This window comes from Oreochromis aureus, linkage group 3 (genome assembly GCF_013358895.1).
Source record: "Oreochromis aureus strain Israel breed Guangdong linkage group 3, ZZ_aureus, whole genome shotgun sequence".
In the NCBI taxonomy this organism is placed as follows: Eukaryota; Metazoa; Chordata; class Actinopteri; order Cichliformes; family Cichlidae; genus Oreochromis; species Oreochromis aureus.
In genome coordinates, this window is record NC_052944.1 from 26,932,184 (window position 1) to 26,950,749 (window position 18,566).

Here is an 18,566-nt window from a genome sequence, read left to right on the forward strand (position 1 = left end):
TGTTTAATCAATTTCTTTGGCACACATGAATGCACTTAGGTAATTGCAGCATCTGTGTTTAATAACAGGTGCGTTGTTATTTATTAGTTATGATTATGTTACGTGTTTCAAGCGTAACTTTGCATAAACCATGTAAGTGTATGTGTGTATTGATGGATGATATGTACTGACCAGAGCTGGGGAAGGTGACTGTCTATAAATACGTTTGAGCATCTCTTCCAAGCTGTACAGTCAGCAGTGAGGAGAGGAAGCTGACCTGGACTCTTTTATATTTTACAATTTCTCATTCATCTGCTCTCTTCAGCTGCAGTGACGCATGTACTATAGCCTGCCTGCACCTCGGCTCTGCAATTCTTTGATTCTCTCTGTCTCTGTTCGTCTTTTTCTCTTTTATCTATCTTTTATCTCCTGATCTCCGCCCCGCTCTTTTTCCTGCCTTTTCTGTCTCTTTGATTTTCTTTTGTCTTTGCTTTCTTCTGTCTTTCCATCACCTCTTTAACATGCTCAGGTTTAACTTGCTCTTCAAGACCATCCAGTCAGTTTGATTGTAAAAAAAAAAAAAAAGCAGCATTCGTTTTGACAAAACGACAACAGCAAGAAAAGCTCTTATCGATAAATGTGACACAACAGGTGCAAATTATCAAGGATGGCTGTGGCTCAGGAGGTAGAGCCAGTCATCCACCAGTCAGAAGGGCAGTGGTTTGATCCTTAACTCCTCTACTGTGGTTGTTAAAGTGTCCTTGGGCAAGATTTTGAACCCTAGATTATCCCTGAAACATCCATTGGAGCATTTCTGTGTGTTTGATGTTAGAAAAGCTCTTCAAAGCATAGAATAAAGTGACAGAATAAAGTAGAAAAGCAGTCTTTACATTTGCATTCATATGGAAATCTTCTTTGTCTGTTTGCTGTCTTTATGAGGTGTTGCACTAACAGAAACATGAAGAAAAGCTCTGTCCACTACTTTCTGTGATTTTTATTGTGTGTGTGTGTGTGTGTGTTGATTTATGCTGGCATCACGGTACTATGCAATAGTGTCTGATGGGAAAGCTGAGCAGTCACACCTGACACACTGCATGTCACGTCACAGGACAATGCACCCACATAGCAGACACGTTTCTAATTACTTGCACCTTTTCCCATTCACTCCAACACAAATACACACTCCATGTCACGTATCTCGTAGCATGTGTGTGTGTGTTTGTGTGTGTCACTGATGTCTGCCCAGCCTCTAATGTATTCTTTCCACTGCCCACTCTCTGGCACTGCAGTCCTCCCCCCCATCTCTCTCCCTACCTCTACTAAATAATTAATTAGTGGCATGAGCAGGCAGCAGTTTTTTTCTCTGTGTTTAACATTCGTACACGCTCATTACAGGGTCAAATCGAACATTGACTCTGACCATGACCGGAAACATGCGCTTGCTTCAGTTAGTGTGTGTTTTACTTTGCGTGCCTCCTTCTCCATGTTAACCTATCTTGTGTGTGAATGTTTTTGTGTGCTTCTGTGCAATGAGTCCTGCTCGTCCTTGATAATAACCTTTAACATCCAAGCACCCTGCTTGTACACACACACACACATACACACCCAGACCCTGTGCTGTTTGTGTGGGTATATTTCAAAGGGTGGATACAGTGGGATTAACTGGGATTAAAAAGGAAGTGCTGAGTCTGAACCTGCTTTTTTACTCCCTCCATTAAACTATATGTATGCATGCTGGGGAAATCATCCTGTCCTGTTTCATCCTTCTTCAGGCTAAGAAAAAACCTTATATGTGTAATTTTGATGTTTTGTGTGTGTGTGTGTGTGTGTGTGTGTGTGTGTGTGTGTGTGTGTGTGTGTGTGTGTGTGTGTGTGTGCGTGCGTGTGTGTGTGTGTGTGTGTGTGTGTGTGTGTGCGTGCGTGTGTGTGTGTATGTATCTACGGCGTCTTATGTTACTCAGTGGGCGGATGCCGGGTGGGCTAAGAGCCCAGTGATAATCAGGCTCTTCCTCTTTTAAAATGTGTCTCTGAAAACTTCTGTAGTGTTGGCAGGTGAGTCAAGTTGGCGTTCAGTTTTTTTGTTATCTTAGCCAAACAAAGCAGCCAGCAGTATATAAATGCTACACAGGATTTCTGCGAGTCATCGAATTATAGGAATAAAAATGAGGTAGTGTGATGTGGTGCAGAGAAAGACAAGGACACTCAAGGGCTCGCCTGCATTCACTGCGATATCAGGCTCCTGGTGGAGCTTTCCATCCTGTCTGCAAAGTTCCCAACCATAAAGTTACAAATGTATATTTTAGTCATTCACAACAAGTTGCTTAATTTTAAGTGTTTTGTTGCTGCAGGTTAGGCGTCCTGGAAGCAAATCTAGGTTTAACCCTCTGAGGTCAAAGTGATCATATGTGCGAACCCCTAATCCTACCCCACAATATAGGAGAGCAGCACCAATCATTGCTAGCAAATGCAGTATTAAAGTAAAGCAAAAACCTAAAGTCCAAATGTATATTGAGATGATCTAAAATATAACATGTTAGTATGATTCAGATTTTGGTTATGTATTGTTTTACATGGTTTAACGCTGTAATTTTCACATCATAAAATCCCTAAAAAGCTTATGTTTCATTTACAAAAAGATGTGTAGTTAACATAAGCGTGGTTATTTTGTTGGCTTCAATCTTGTTTTATGGCATAGAACTCACACGCATCAAACTGTTAATAAAATCCACATAACTGCACTGTTAAGATTAAAACTGCTATATTGTTTGAAGTTCACATTTTTGACACAAGTCAAAATGGAGACTCGGCGAGCCAGTGATTCGTACGTGCCGTCCCGTCTATTGAGTCCAGAGGGTTAAACACTACATTAACCAGACAGCAGGACATACAGCACATGAATATTATGCAAATGCTTTTAGAAAATTCATCAAATGTAACTCCCAGACACCACCTTGCTTGTTACTGGTTTATTTAATAAATTACAACATCTCAGTCCATCTGACCTTCATCAGGTTAAATGCTCAACTTTTCTCCACTGCAGCATCAAAAAAAATGTCAACATTTAGTTGGAGGGCTAATGAAAACAGTCTGAATAATGAACGCATGAGTAGTCAGCCAGTCACATTAACATCATTGTGACTGTGACATTAATCCTTACATCCATATAACTTTAAACTCTCCAAATTCAGAACACATATTAGGTTTAGTCTTTGGCAACACGGCGTCAACAGGATGCAAAAGTAACACTTGTTTGAGAAGCAAAGCAGAGAAGCTACATGTAACCCTAACCCTATAAAGACTTCTGCAACCATGAATTTCCTGAAATACAGCATCTGTTAATTTGAAGTCTGAGAAACCAAATCTGAGAAACCAAGCCTAGGCTATAAATTTTCTTAACAACAAGCATTTGTCACAGAAAAAAAGTCTCAAGGACCCAAATACACAACAAAAATTTAGAGTAAAACTAAAAGCAAGCATTATAGATACTGATGACCACAGTTCAGAAAAAGTAACTGTAGGTGAACAAAAAGCTGTAAAAATCAAAACACATAGAGGTAATAAACATGGAAAGTCAGAACAGATGACACAAATGATAGCGAGATAAAGACAAAGAGTAAGACAGGACTGTTTATACACTGAAGACAAATAGAAGAGTCTAAATTAGGGGCAAGCAAGACACAGGTGAAGCTAATCAAGACAATCAACCAGGAAGTAAAACAAAGAACAAGAAACAACCTAAAAGATTACATACTTTACATGCAGACAAAGACAGCTCACAGCAAACATGGCAGAAAAACTGGAACACTAAAACATAAAAACGACAATTAAATCAAAGCCAAAATCAAACCATTACCAGTTGGAAACTATAACTGGCAAAATATAACCTAACAAAATATGCTTCCAGTTAGCTTTGTGGAAAATGTAGGATCCAATCTCATAGTAGCTCAATCTAAACTTGAAACTAAAAGTCTGGGAATCTTTTTGGAAGTCTGCTACTTTGATTTGGACTCTTTTTACTCTTCCTTTAAACACTATGAAAAGATGATTTGTGACATACTCCATAAAAATACACAACATCAAAAGTTGCCATTACTACTTGTCTACCTTGTGTCTTCTTTGTAGCTTTGATAAGCACGCTCCAAGTGCCTATAGATATACTGTGCACTCTGACCTTTCCTACATAGGCAGAGTTAGATCATCTTATTCAGGGTTCTTCAGAGAATAATTTAGAGGAATAGGGAGACCCAGAATAATGAGACACTGTTACAGGTCTAGAGTTAACTCCATCTGACTTACACAATATGTCGTCTCCTAAACTAGAACTTCCAGGCCTTGCCAAGGCAGCCACTTCAAATCACCAAGAAGCAGTACATCCAAGGTATGCTACACACACACACACACACACACACACACACACACACACACACACACACACACACACACTTATTATAACAGAGAGAGAGAGCAAAAAGCCCTCCCACACACCTCAGAAAGTGACAATGATGCATTGCAAGTGTATGTGAGAGAGTGAGGACCTCCTTTGGAGCATGCAGAATAAGCTGGAACAAGTTTAAAAAAAACCAAAGGACGATAAAGCAGCAGCAGCAGTAACAAAGGCCTTCTTACCAAACTGTGTCAAATGTGTTTCCTACATGTTTGTGTACTACCCCCCTGCTGTAGCCTCTTCCTGTTTTGCTTGTTAGTTCAGGACTGCAGCTGTAGCACGCTTCTGATTTCAGCCTGTGGATAATTAAAAATGCAGTTTGTTGCATTTAATAATAATGGAAATCAGTTTTATGGACATACAGCTCAGAAGTTTACATCCATTCATCATGGGCATGAATGTCACGGTAAATTGGGGTTTTTAATGATTTCGTTGAACTGCTCTTTTCCAGGGTGGAATGATAGTACAGGATACAACTTAAATGACGTTGACTTGTCTTTAAAAGACAAGTTTAAATTTATTTTGGATTTTTAGATACCCACACAGGGTCAAAAGTATATATACAAGCTCAAATTTATACATACACTCCACACTGATACCTCATTAAATATCCCCTCCACCCCCACCAGACACAAGCTTCTGGCTTAATTCTGACTGGATATTTGTCACATCTCACATAAAACTTTTCTCCAGAAGGTGTTTGGGTTGTAGCTGTAGTTGGAGCTTGAAGGTATACTTTTGACCCTGTGGGAATTAGAGATAATCTAAATAAATTCAAACTTGTGCACCAAGTCATTAAAGTTGTATGCTGCGAATCATTCCACCCTGGGAAAAGAGCGCTTCCAAGAAGTCATTAAAAGCCCAAATGTAACATGACATTCATGCCAATGATGGGTGTTTGTGAAATTCTGAAGATAACTGTGTCTTGTAGTACCAAGATCCTCAAATGAACATACCAGAAGGTGAAATATTTTTCCTTCTTAGAGCACATTTTCATTAAAAAATTTCTGGATGCATTATTAAGGTTGCATTTATTACTAAAATACAAACTTGGGTTTGTATAGTGTATCCTACACAGAAACCCAGTCTATCTCAGTTCTGCAAGTGGTATTGCTTTCATGATCCATATGAGCACAGGCATCCACTTGCCAATTTTAGACCTGATTAGTTTTTCCAGTAAGTGTTCTTGTCAGGCTTTCTCCAAGCTTTAATTACTGTGATTTTCCCTTGCTGCTCACTATAATATTTGGTAAATACTTTCAAACTGCCAGCATGAAAACAGCAGGAGTCTTCAGTTTACATGAAAGTTTTTTGACAACTCTACAGGAAAATTACTCTATGACAGAATTTGGCTATGATGCCAAACTTGAGTTTTCTTCAGTTTATAGGCAGAATAAGTAGATTATAGGTTGAAGCTCTGTTCAGAACAGGGTTCATCAGTGCTTTTTATTTCATATCAATGCAGCTTAAAATGTTACAAATGATATTGAATCTATCTTAAATCCTTTAAGACATTATTTCTTTACATTACATTTATATTTATATAGTCTTAGTTTCACACCCATTATTTATTAAAGAACTGGATTTGCTAAATTCCAAATCCCATAAACTAAACTAGACACTCACGACACATTAATAGAGTGTAATTAATCTGTTTTTACCCAGGTACAGTAAATCCCTGATTGGCACTTGGCAGCCATCTTTATGATGTCTCTGGGCAGTTTTCAAGGCCCCTGTCTAAACAAATGGGAAAAGAGCCATAACTTTAATTTAAGGGCCCACAAAGTGATAAAAGTGTAGAAACTGAATCAGAATAAATACTCTTATTACAACCAGTGTTGGGTAAGTTACTTTAAATTAGTAACTTAGTTACATTACTAGTTACTTCTCTAAAAAAGTAACTCAGTTACTTCAAGTTACTCGTTACTTTCAAAGTAACTAGTTACTAGGGAAAGTAACTTTGGTTTTACTCAGAATTCTCTTGTTAATGTGTTGCTTCCGTAACTGGATACCCAGCAAGACTGCCAGTCTTCTAGCTTGCTTACTTGCCACAAGTGCACTGTGCCACCTACCAATAGAAAGGAAAAAATAATGTGCACATTTCCACGAGAGAAATCACGCCTGGACCGTCGTTGACCGCCGCCATGATTCTAGCCTGCTTCTTACATCCAAGACAAAAACTGCAGTCGTGGTGCTTTTGATTGTACTCAGAACTTGGAAATTCTGCCTTCTGAATAGGAAGATGTAGGTAACACCAGACTGCAGATGAGCTGCATACAGAGCTGGACTGGGACAAAAAAAAAAATGTCGTCCCGGGCATTTTGACTAGAGACCGCCCCACCATTATAGGAAAAATCATAAAGCCTTTGAATGAAAATAAACACTGTTGTGACAGTGATGTACACTGTTCTGATGGTATATATGTATCAATCTATCAATCGTTTGTTGTAAGACTCAGATAATTATTTTTAAAAGCGAGACATTTTAAATGAGAATAATAAAGAAAAGTATTTCCTTGTCCCCCCCTTTCCTGTTAATGCCCTACCTGGCCCCTGGCAACACTTTGCTAGACCCGCCCCTGCACAGTTACCAGCTGTCAGCTACGTGAAAAGGATGCTGCTGTTATTTGTCTCTCAGAAACAGTTCATAACTTCCTTCAACTCATTCATGTCACCTAAAAGGTAAACCTGTTTCTCCATCACCTGTTCAGCTCTGATGATTCAGTAAGGACATCTCCTGGTTTCATCTGCATGTTTCCTCTCACCAGATAACCAAACCGACATCATGACCAGCAGCTTTACAGCTGTGGCTCCAGCAAACATCAGCTGATACTAGAAATTAATATTAAATAAATTCTAACAACAGCTGATCAAGCTTAAACGTGCTGCTGTTGTTTAACGCGACATCCGCTGGTTTCCTCTTTCTGGCGCAAAGTGGGCGATAAACAAACGAGAGAAAAGCCGATCAGCTGATCATTGATCAGTTTCGTGATTGAAGTAAAACGGGAGAATGAGAGAAGAAGAGGCAGCTGTGCAGCTTCAGCTTTGTGTCTTTTTCATTGTAGCTGAAGTCCGGGACAAACTGTGTTCCTTTTCACCTCAGTACGAAACGCGTAATATTTTCTCTGAATACCAGACAATTCTGTTTTTTAGGGGACGGTTGGCAACTCTAATAATTAACCGTATGAACAAAATAAAGTTCAACATCAGTAACATAGCACCCACCCAGCTGTACAGAAACTCCGTCATGCTAGCTAGTACGCAGTACGAAAGAGTCAGCATACCGAAAATAAACTCCACCTAAACTTGGTTTATATCTGACTGATAGACTGCAGGTCATAACTTCTTACCTGAAGTTCAGTTCACCTGACACCGGCGGCCGCTTCGGGTCTCTCCTCTTGCCTCCCTTTTCCTTCATCCACCTGCTGGCCTCCACCACTTGCTAATGTTATTGAATCTGTGGAAGCTCCGCGATATCCACCACACGCGGGTAACGAGTAACGAGCCTATCTAAATCCCAGTAACGAGTAACGCGTTCCTGGTTTTGGCATAATAACTAGTTACCGTGCTCGTTACCACAATAATAACGTAGTTACTGTAACGCGTTACTTAATAACGCGTTAGTCCCAACACTGATTACAACATTACAACATTAAAATCCTCTGTGGTCCTGTACAGATGCTGAATTACAAAGATTGAGTCTTTATCCAGATACTTATCGATGTACAGTTGAAGCTGTAATGCGTATGTCAGCTCAACAACACAATTTGCTCATGTTTAGCACTCCAGCTGTTGATTGTCTCTTTGGGGACAGAGGCGGGAAAACTACAGTCTTTGCTTTTATAATATATTTTCTCTTCATTTCTTTATTGCTGTCTCACCCTTCTATAATGTCTCTGACTGAACATCTCAACCTAACATTTGTTTCATGCAGCTGTGATACAAAGGGCTTGTGACAGATTACCAGCTCCTATTTAAGGATGGATTTCCTTGTTTTTATGAGGTCATCTGGTATCTGGAGAGTCAGTTTAATCCTTGCCTGCTTCAGAGGTACCAGATCAGCGAGCTGACAGCGAGTCCCAAACACAAGATGATGAATAAAACATTAAAACAAGTCCGTCTGTTGGCGTGACCACTGACACAGACACCGCTGCTGTCAGTCACAGCCATTGGTGCTGCACTCAGCTTTATTGCTTTATCTCTGTCCTCTCAGTGCCTTTTTTATTTCTTCCTGTTTGAGTGATTCATAGGTGCTAACATCAGCACCTCTGCTCCTCCCTCGCTCAGGCTCCCAAAGGTCCTTGTCATCAAATCCTCTTCAGCCTCTGCTACATCCCTCGTATCATCCGCGCTCTTCCTCCATCACTATCCCTGCTTCCCTCCCTCTGTCATTCTCCTATCAGTTATCACTTTGTGACTTGAGGTGCGAGGTGGAGACACTAATCACAAAGGATAGCAGTGCCCCAGTTTGTGTTTATGATGTGTGCGTGCGTGTGTGCGTGTCTGTGTGTGCGTGCGTGTCTGTGTGTGCAGCTTTAGTGGCATTTTAATCACGCTGACATGGGCCGTGATGGTTCACACAGTGTGATGGCTGTTATTGTTATCATTTCTCCTTTACAAAGGTCAGCACTTCAGTTCAGCACAGGGCTGTGATAGACTGGTCCTGATTGGGTTCCTCTTAAAGGTGTATTGCAGCAGCGTAACTTAATCCTTCATTAAGTCGGATACAAGTGTTTTTATTGCTCCTTTAAAGCCCCAGCTGCTGACTGCTTACATTTCCTCCGAGTGTCTCTTTCTGTATACTCCACAAACTCTTCATTCTGTTTTGTTCATGGTTTTAAATGTGCTGAGAAAGATATCCCTACATTACACACTGAGAATCTACACTTAAATATGGTGGGTCAAATGAATTTGAATCCAGTTAGCCATGGCATTTCTAACAAGACGGAGAAGTGATGAAGCAGGCAAAGACATTTGCATTAAGCTCAGCATCTGTGTGGTTTACAGTATATTGATTATTATTTGTTAAATGCCTGACATTTTGACTGCACAAAGAGTGCACAACCTTCATTAACACTCAGTGGATCAATGGTCCAGTAATGTTACAGTCACACTGGGGAAAACAGTGACTAAGACCACAAAACAACTAAGATTATGGCTTATCTTGCCTTTGAAATGGTTGCTTCAAAGACGGGAACTTTGGTGCATGAAGATGACGATAAAACAGCAGCTAGACGGAGTCAGTCTGCCATCAGTTTGGTATTAAATGGTGTCAAGTTGGCAGTTACATTCAGTCTGTTTATAATAAGTCGGCGGTTTTATTTTTATTCCAGTGTGACTGAGCCATAAAAGACTAAGATTCACCTGTGAAGCAAACCAGATGGCATTCACTGAGTAGTTTTTCTTAAAGTCAGTATTATCACATTAAAATATCAATAAACGACATCACAACACAGATAAGCTAAGCTAAGAACAAGCTGTCTGTATACAGATGGACTGCTGGGCCTTTACATTTGGCAGATTGCTTTTAAACTTTGCTGCACTCTGATAGCAGCCACCCTGTCTCTTTTAAACAGTAATACCTAAAAAATGTTCTATGTTCATCTATGTTATATTTATATTTTTATAGATTAAGCTAGCAGTACATGAGATCATTAAAAAGGAACTAAATTAGCTGTTTATGGTTTGGAGTCTTCCTACACCCCCGTTCTCTGCGGCCTGCTGGAGCGGGGGGGGCTAGGAGGAGGAGTTGGCCGTCCGACTGGGGTCTGGAATGTGGGGCCTCCCTGCTGCTGCGGAGTCGGGGCAGTCTGCTTCTCCCCACCGCAGGGAAAAGGGTAACATCACCTGGGTCTGGGCGCAGTTTCCCCCTCCAGGGGCAAGGGTACCTAGACCCGGGGCTTAGAGTACGCTTGGGGAGTGTGATTGTGTGTACAGCGTCTCTTTATGTCCGTCTCCACGTTGGGTGAGTGTTGAGTAATTGTATATGAGAGCATGAGGGTGGGAATAGATGTTTGTATCTGTGTGTGCCTGTTTGTCTGTGTCTTTATGTCAGGTTGGGTATCAGACGCCACCTCTCTGGGGACATCTCAGGCCCTCCAAGGTTTGGAGGCCCATCTCCCCACCACTTCCCCTGCCGGTGGCAGACGCCCTCAGACATCGGTGCGTTGGTGGTTCTTTGTGTCCGGGATGGGCGCCCAGGTACCCACCGGCTCACTCCTTGGCGGCTGCTTATCGGGGCCTGGAGCCTGGGGCTCGCTCGGGCCACTGGGGATGGGGTGCCCTCGGCCTCTCAGCCCGGGCTCGGTCACTCAGGCACAGCTGGCTGCCGGCGGAGCTCACGGGCACGCCACTGCAACCCCGGCTTCTGCTCCGCGGCTGCTGAGTGACCCCTCATCTGGGACTCTCCTCAGCTCTTTCTGGGATAGTGGCGCGGCTGCCCTCTGTTGGTCTTCCTTGGTCTCTTGTGTTCTGGGGGCCTCTGGATGTCTGGAGTTTTGATCTCCTCCATACCTGCTTCATGCCCTGGAGGACGGGGCAGTGGCCCCCACACCCTCTAGCAGATCATTACATGAAGGAACCTTTTAAAAACAAGCGCGTTCATGCTCACAGGTGCACACACGGGTCATCACACACAAACTACACCCTTTTTGGCTCCTACCTCAAAGCACACTGTGCGCTGTCGATCCTACGTGCTGCACAATAATGTTTAATATTTAGTATTTACTGTCATATTCCCATATATCATTGTGATGTTGTTTATTACTCTCGTTTTCTTCTGCTTGCTTTTTTTTTCTTTCTCAACAGGTGATCCAGGTGATCGATATATGTATTTTTTGTCTGCTTATTCTGTTGGTTTTGGTTTTGCCCTTCTCCCCGTCCCTCTTCTCAGCTGTTTTTCTTTCCCTCTTTCTTTCTCCCTTTCTTTCCACCAGTCAAGTCTGTCCCGTATTCAGCAAGTCAAAATAAAATAAACAATAAAGGTGAATCAAATGGACCATTACGGCAAGGCTGGGATGGTCCATTTGGTAAAGTAAATCCGTTGGGCATCTTTCTTCGCCTTTAGACAATAATTCTGATGGCAAAAGAACCAAACGGGACAGGTTTAAAAAAAAAAAAAAAAAAAAAAAAAAAAAAAGGAACTAAATTAGCTGTTTATGGGGAAATAAGAATATACAGGGGCAGTAAAAGTGGGATCCAGTTGGGATTTTATTTCACTTTAATTTAATTTAATAAGGGTAATTTTATACCTACATAACAATGTAGGTATAAAAACAAGCAATAACAACAAGCTAAATTAGTGGTGATATCCTATCATAAATGAATACATTTTATTAAGTTGGAAACACAATAATTAGTCATTTGAAATGTGAATTATAATTTTTTTCCTGTTAATTGAGCAAGAAGTTTTGTTCACCTTCTGTAAATAAAAACACTTTTTTCTGATTAACTTTTAATGCAAAAACCTGTTTTGAATCCAGCCTTGAGGACAAGTGACAGAAGTCTGTAACCTGTAGATAGTTATACATTTGTAGTTTGGAGTAGCTCTCGCTTCACAGTAAATGATGATTTACAGAGGTATTCCTCAGCGCCTGTGTTTGGTTCTTACAGGAAAAGAAGAGGAGGTGGTGACTGTGCATCCTCGGGCCATGTTCATTCCTCAGGAGGGCTGGACATTTCTTGCTGCAGGTGGGAAAACAGGGAGTATCAAACCATAATCTTTTTGGCTCCTCTCACCACAGCAGGTAGCAGAAGTTCTACACCAAATGCCCTTCATACCATAACCCCAAATTGGATTTGTGTCTCTGGCTGGAATTGAACCGGCAGCCTTTTTACTTGCCAGTGGATGTGTACAGGACTACACCATGGAACGACTTGTTATTCAACCTAATTAAGTGCATGCACAATGGTATTATAGAGACATTTGGTATCTTTATCTTCCTGTATTTGTTTTTGATTCCAGAGGTCTGTTTATTTTGAGATTCATACAGTGTATTGGATCTCTTTAAATGCACTTTGTCAGTGCAGAATAACCAAATGTTGCTTTGGACACAAAGGTATCTCCAGTACTTGTACTTAGAGGACATGAGCAATTCAATCGCTGCTCATGTTTTGACACATCATTTATTCTCGAGTCGACAGAAATTACCTGCTCAGGCACGTCTTTGCATTTACTGTCGAGCCAGTCAGTAACTACGTCTAAGAGAGCGGAAGAATTGCTGCACCGTAGTAGTGCCAACATTAGTTCTGCTTTTGTAGCCTAGCCTAGTGGGAAGAGTATGAACATCTGTTTTGACAGCAGCCCAGATTAAAATGAGATATTTGAGTAAAACAAGACTAATTAAAGCCTTTCAGTAACACTTACTATAAAGAAAGGTCTCAGTAATAAATGTCAGTTGTAATAAGACCATTGTAGGTACTTACAAGATAATTATCATACATTAGCAGCATGTATTATGTGCTAATTATGCTCGATAAGGTGTTAATTATAGCATCATAAGCCCTTGTTAGACAAAATCACTTGTTTAATTCTGTTATATTTAAATAGCACCAAACAACAACAGTTGTCTCAAGGTACTTTATACTGTAAGGTAAAGATCCTACAATGTTACAGAGAAACCCACAACAATTAAACAACCCTCTATGAGCAAACAGTAAGCGACAGTGGGAAAGAAAAACTCTCTTTTGACAGGAAGAAACCTCCAATAGAAACAGACTTAGGAAGTGGCGGCCATCTGCTGTGAGTGGTTAGAGTGAGGGGAGGAAGACAGGACAAAAGAGCCAGAGATGAATAATAATTCATCTTTAAATGCAGAGTGATGCATAAACATATGCTGAGTGAAGAAGAAATGCTCAGTGCATCATGGGAATCCATGGGACTAGTTTTTCAGCATCACTCTGAGACAGGATATTTCTAAATTTAGAGATATTGCGCAAATGGAAGAAAGCAGTTCTTCATATTTTTTTAATATTTGCACTGAACGACATATCCTGGTCAAAAATCACTCCAAGGCTCCTCACGGTGTTGCTGGAGGCCAAGGTAAAGCTATCCAAAGTAAGCATCTGATTAGATACCATATTTCTTGAAATTTTAGGGCAGAGTACAATAACCTCAGTTTTTTCTGAATTTAGAATCGGGAATTACCCGGTAAAAGTTCATAGACTTTTTAAGAATGCAAATTAAAGGCTACTTTATTAGAATTGTTATATACTTTATTTATGTATTTATTGGTATTCAGCTCTGTGCTTATTGACCTAAGTGCTTTTTTGTAGCTACTGCAGCTAAAGAGAGAAGTCTCTCCTAGTTAAATCTTTTATTATACATTAATTATACATGTTTCTTATCAACAGGTATATAATTGCCTATCAACTAATGCATGTTGCAAAGATCTGACTGTAAAGCATTACGCAAGTTTCACTGATCTTCTTGTATTTTCTGACAAACATTTGCAGCATCAGTGTTCTGACTTCAGGCCCCATACTTCAGTTGAAGTTTCTAACTGTGAGCCCAAACAGCCCTCTTTTGCTGACATGACCTCGGCTGGCATTAAAAGGTCACTCCTGGGTGCAATGGTGATCTAGCTGTGCAGGCAAATAGGGCAGAGTCGGGACACTGTCAGTCTGGGAGAGCTTTGTGGGAAGCCGGGGTGTCTGCTGGTCCTGACAGTGTGGCACACTTACATAACCAGACAGATAAAACAGGGTTAGCATGAGGACAGCAGCAGAGTAAGAGTGAGGATCCCACACATACACAAAGAGCAGGGAGGCACTAACACGCTCGCGCCAGCAGGCCAACACATGCCCACACCAAAACATGGACTTAGAGGCTAGATTGCCATGGAAACAACCCCTCCGAGGGAGGCCTTGCAGAGCCCCACCACTTGCATGTCCTCTGATGTCCTTTCCAAACTGGAACTGGTACAGTGTGTGTATCCATGTGTGTGTGTGTTTACACAGGAAAGCAACTGCTGTTCCTTTCCTGTGTCCTTATAAAAAGTTCAATGAAACGCATCAGAAGGTATCTGAATATTAATTTCCAGTCTGTAAAAGCAGTGTGTGTCTTTTGATTCCCACCCCGAAACAAAAAAAAAAAATCCACAAGTCATTTCATAAAAGATAAACAAACTGTTCTTCATAGTACATTTTGAACATCCTCCCTCTCCCAAAGCAACCTGTGTGCATCTGATGTGTCATTGTTTATTTTTACATTTCTGAACTCGGTTATTTTCTGTTGGGAGATGTCTGCTGGTGTGTGGGAGCTGCAGAGTGAGGAAGAAAGGAAGTTAGCCAAGATGAGAACAAGGCAGGCTTACGACCCTCATCAAGCCTTCTTAAAAGCACACAATGAGATTGGTTTTATTTGAATTTCTTTAGCTTTCTAAGTTGATAAAAAACAGTACTTTTGGCCATTCTGCAAGCTTTTCATCAGAGATTTTAATAAAGGAAAAAAAGCCTCATTCAAATATGTTACGAAGCTTTTCAAATGGTTTGACCATCAAACAGGCAGATGAATGACAAAGTTGAAGGTAAATTAAAATGTTAATAGCAGTTGCATAATGTGCTCTTTTGCAGTATCAGCAGACGTTTTAGAGATCAAAGGCCCAGTTTTTTCCATTGACGCTTTGTTCAATAGTAGATATGAGCCAGTGTGTTTCAGGTTACTGCCCTTTAACTGCATGACTTTGTTCACATCTGTGTGCGGGCATAACTCATAATCTGCTAACTTAGTTATAATGAAGAACTGCAGTTTTTAGGGGAACAAATTCACCTTGACCTCTTGGTCTTCTACAGCTGTAGCCCATCTGCTTCAAACGTCAGTGTGTTGTGCACTGACAGATGCTCTTCTGCACACCTTGGTTGTAACGAATGATAATTCAGGTACCGTTGCTGTCCTATCAGATCAAAACAGCCTTTTTTCTTTGACATAAACACGGCATTTGCATGCAAAGATCTGCTGCTCGCTGGATGTTTTCTCTTTTTCCTGACCATTCTCTGTAAACCATAGAGATGGTTGTGTGGGAAAATCGCAGCAGATCAGCAGTTTCTGAAATACTCAGACTAGCCTGTCTGACAACAACAACCAGGTTACATTCAAAGTCACTTGAATCACCTTTCTTCTTCACTCTGATGCTCAGTTTGACCTTCAGCAGGTGATCTCAACCATATCAACATACCTAAATGCACTGAGTTGCTGCCATGAAATTGATTAGATATTTGCATTAGAAAGCAGTTAATAAAGTAGTCGGTTACATCTGTTTTTTTCTCAGTAATATTGTAGCAAAGTAAACCACTATTTATTTCCTTTGGCCTCTATCACTATAGTAACTAGTTTCTATTCTTTATGTCTGCCTTTTTTAACATATTGGAACTAAATGGCTCTCACCTTGTGGTCCTCAGAGTACAAAAAATATATATTTAAAAATATCAGCAGCTTTCTCTTTCTAAAATGTATTCCAAATCATGAAAAACTAATGACACTACAACTGAGTTTCTTTTCTCTTCTGCTGTCCATATTAATGTTTAAGTCATGTCAAATTCTCACTAGCTTCTTGCACAACTGGCGGGTGCAGTGCTGTACAAACAAACCAGGGTTGAGTTAAAGAGAAGCCTTTTGTCTGTCAGGGTTATTTCTGTGTGGATCGATACAAGGTTTCCTGACTGCAGGCCTTGGAGAACATATATAGACCACACACAGGCTAAGTCAGGATCACAGATTCACGTGTTTCATGCTCTGCCTGCATATGTTTCTATAATATCAGCCCAGAAACTTTCTCTTCTCCTTTCTGTTTCTCTTTACACACAGACACACACACAAGGATCCTGGTCAGCAATATGTTTCTGAGGCTGCCAGCCATGCTTGGAGGAAGTGTGATCGAGCTCATGAAACATTAATGAGATGATATCTTTAGAAACTCCCTCGCTCATCTCAGCACAACCAAAACTCTGTCTCTTTTCCTCCATCTTTCACCTCACCATCACCCCTCCACCCTGCTTTCTTTTCTTCATTCAACCCCCTGGAGTCTCTGCCTTTATCCATCCCTTTTAAAATCTCCTTTGCAATTTATACTCGGAGCTTGGCTAAATGGAAATCAGTGTTTGTTTGAGCCCACATTGTGAGCTGAACAGTCGAGGGAGGCTATTACAAATTCCTTCCCTTCTTTGTAGGACTGAATGATTTGACCTCAAATCAGCATTACATAAACTGTCAGGCTTAGCAGAATAATGACAAATTTAATGCTGCTTATTTTTTATGCATTGGGATATAAAATACCCATCCTCAGAATACCATCCACATATACACCAACAGAAAGCCTACTGCAGCTGGTATTTTTATCCTGGGTGAAAATCTCTCAATTTTCCTCTGTCTGTTTCCAGTTTCTTTTCCCCACGTTTGGTGGACTTTAATTTGATTTTGGAGCAGGGAAGCAAAGGAAAGGGATCTGTCTGGGTAGAATACCAGTAAATGCAATGTACTGCAGCCACTTTGTCAGAGTGAATGGAAATGTGTGTTTGGGTTTCCTTGTGTGACTACATCTTAAGAGGTGTTTCAATTTAGATCTACCAAACTGACAAGAGAGCAGCTGTCAGTACAGAGTCCTTTGCCCTAACATGCTGACATCTGTGTGTTTGTGTGTGCATCTGTGTGCATGATGTGTACTCTTTGTGTTTGTCCATAGTTTCAGCCTCTGGTTATCTTTCTGCTTATGAAATGGCCTTTTCCGAAACGGGTCAGGTTTCAGAGGCCTTTTTAGTTCAGGTATTTTATTTATTTGTTTATTTATTCATGTATTTATGGCTGATCTGCAGTTGTACTCCCATGAAACTGTTTTTCTATTCTGCAATTACTCACTCCTCTCCTTTACTTTATTTGCCACTTATTAGTCTTTAAAAATATGCATTTCACCTATTTTGGGTTGCAAGTAAGAATCCGATTTTTTTTAAAATACTGTTTTAGCTTTTTTAAGAAGAAGAAGAAAACTTGTTTTCTGGGTGCAGCTTATGGTCTTATAACAGAGCTGTGAGCCTGAGGTGGCCATGTTAATCCCTCCCTATGACATCATACAGAGCTACAAGTAAAATAAACAGTTTGAAACGAAGCATTTAGAGTAGACTGATGCCATCAGTGACTTATTTGAAACTTTGGCCGTGCTTAATATGACCACGGTAGGTCGATATTAGCTTGTTCTTTAGTTTGTGAGTTCTCTTGTCTTATAAGAAAATTGGGAGATCAATGAGTTTAAACAGCATGAAAGTCATTCACAGTACATTTTGGTGACACGTTCACCAAATGCCTAAATGTAATCACCATTATATGAACTAAAATACTTTATAGTCAGTGTGACATTTAAATGTGCGCTGCCCATAGTCACATCAAGTTTTAATAACAGCATTTATGTAGAAAGTTGCGTGTCCTTTCCCTAATAGCCCACATTTACGTGGCAGAGTTTGCTCACTCTGAGGCGGATGCAGTGAAATGGATCCAAATCACGTCAATTACGCCATCACATGGAAAATAAAATCAAAGTGCCTTGTGAGCTCAAATTGATGTATTCACAGGAAATCCTGTTGTTAGGTGCATTATGGAGAATTAGGGAGCAAGATACAATAGTGTAATTGCAGCATGCTTCATTACATTGTCAAGTAAGAAAGTCAGCTCCCGTTGTGAGCTGTTTGACCCCTGCATACAGTAAAGTTTTAAAGTACTCTGTTTTATCAGTTCGTTAAAGCTGCCCACATAATCAGGAAGGGCTGAAAAAGCTCAGGACTGTGCTATTAAGGGGAAACTTATGCACAAAGTGACACAGTAGTTTTCCAGATCTGAACAATAAAGCAGAAGTTTGTAAGGAAAGTAGCTTATTCTCAGGCGGGTAATGCCAGGAATAATGGGAGAAAGATTACTTTCATCCAAGGTGCCAACACAAAGTCTCTCTAGGTACTCTCTCTAATGTTCCAGCTGGTTTTAGCAATGAGGAGCTACATAGCACTCACTGAATCTGGCTAAAATTAGATTGTCAGGGTCAGTAAATGTGCTGAGCGCCTCTGGATCAATTCTTTTGATTTACATGAGTAGACACGGAATACTTTGGTTGTAAATCTGGCTGCCTTGTCTGTGTTGTCTCCATAGCCTGTGTATAAATGATGGA

At 40.6% G+C, this 18,566-nt stretch overlaps 1 protein-coding gene across 3 annotated transcripts in view; it reads left to right on the forward strand.

Annotated features, from left to right (window-relative positions):
• Positions 1 to 18,566, forward strand: part of poln (polymerase (DNA directed) nu) — an 85,513-nt gene that overhangs the window by 45,925 nt on the left and 21,022 nt on the right. For 2 of the 3 annotated variants that reach the window (XM_031756844.2, XM_039609782.1), the window contains exons 19-20: positions 4,300 to 4,357; positions 12,034 to 12,111. In XM_031756844.2, coding sequence (XP_031612704.1) covers positions 4,300 to 4,357; positions 12,034 to 12,111 — 136 coding nt within the window. The remainder of the gene's footprint in view (positions 1 to 4,299; positions 4,358 to 12,033; positions 12,112 to 18,566) is intronic. The other variant, XR_004200469.2, reaches the window with a different exon arrangement.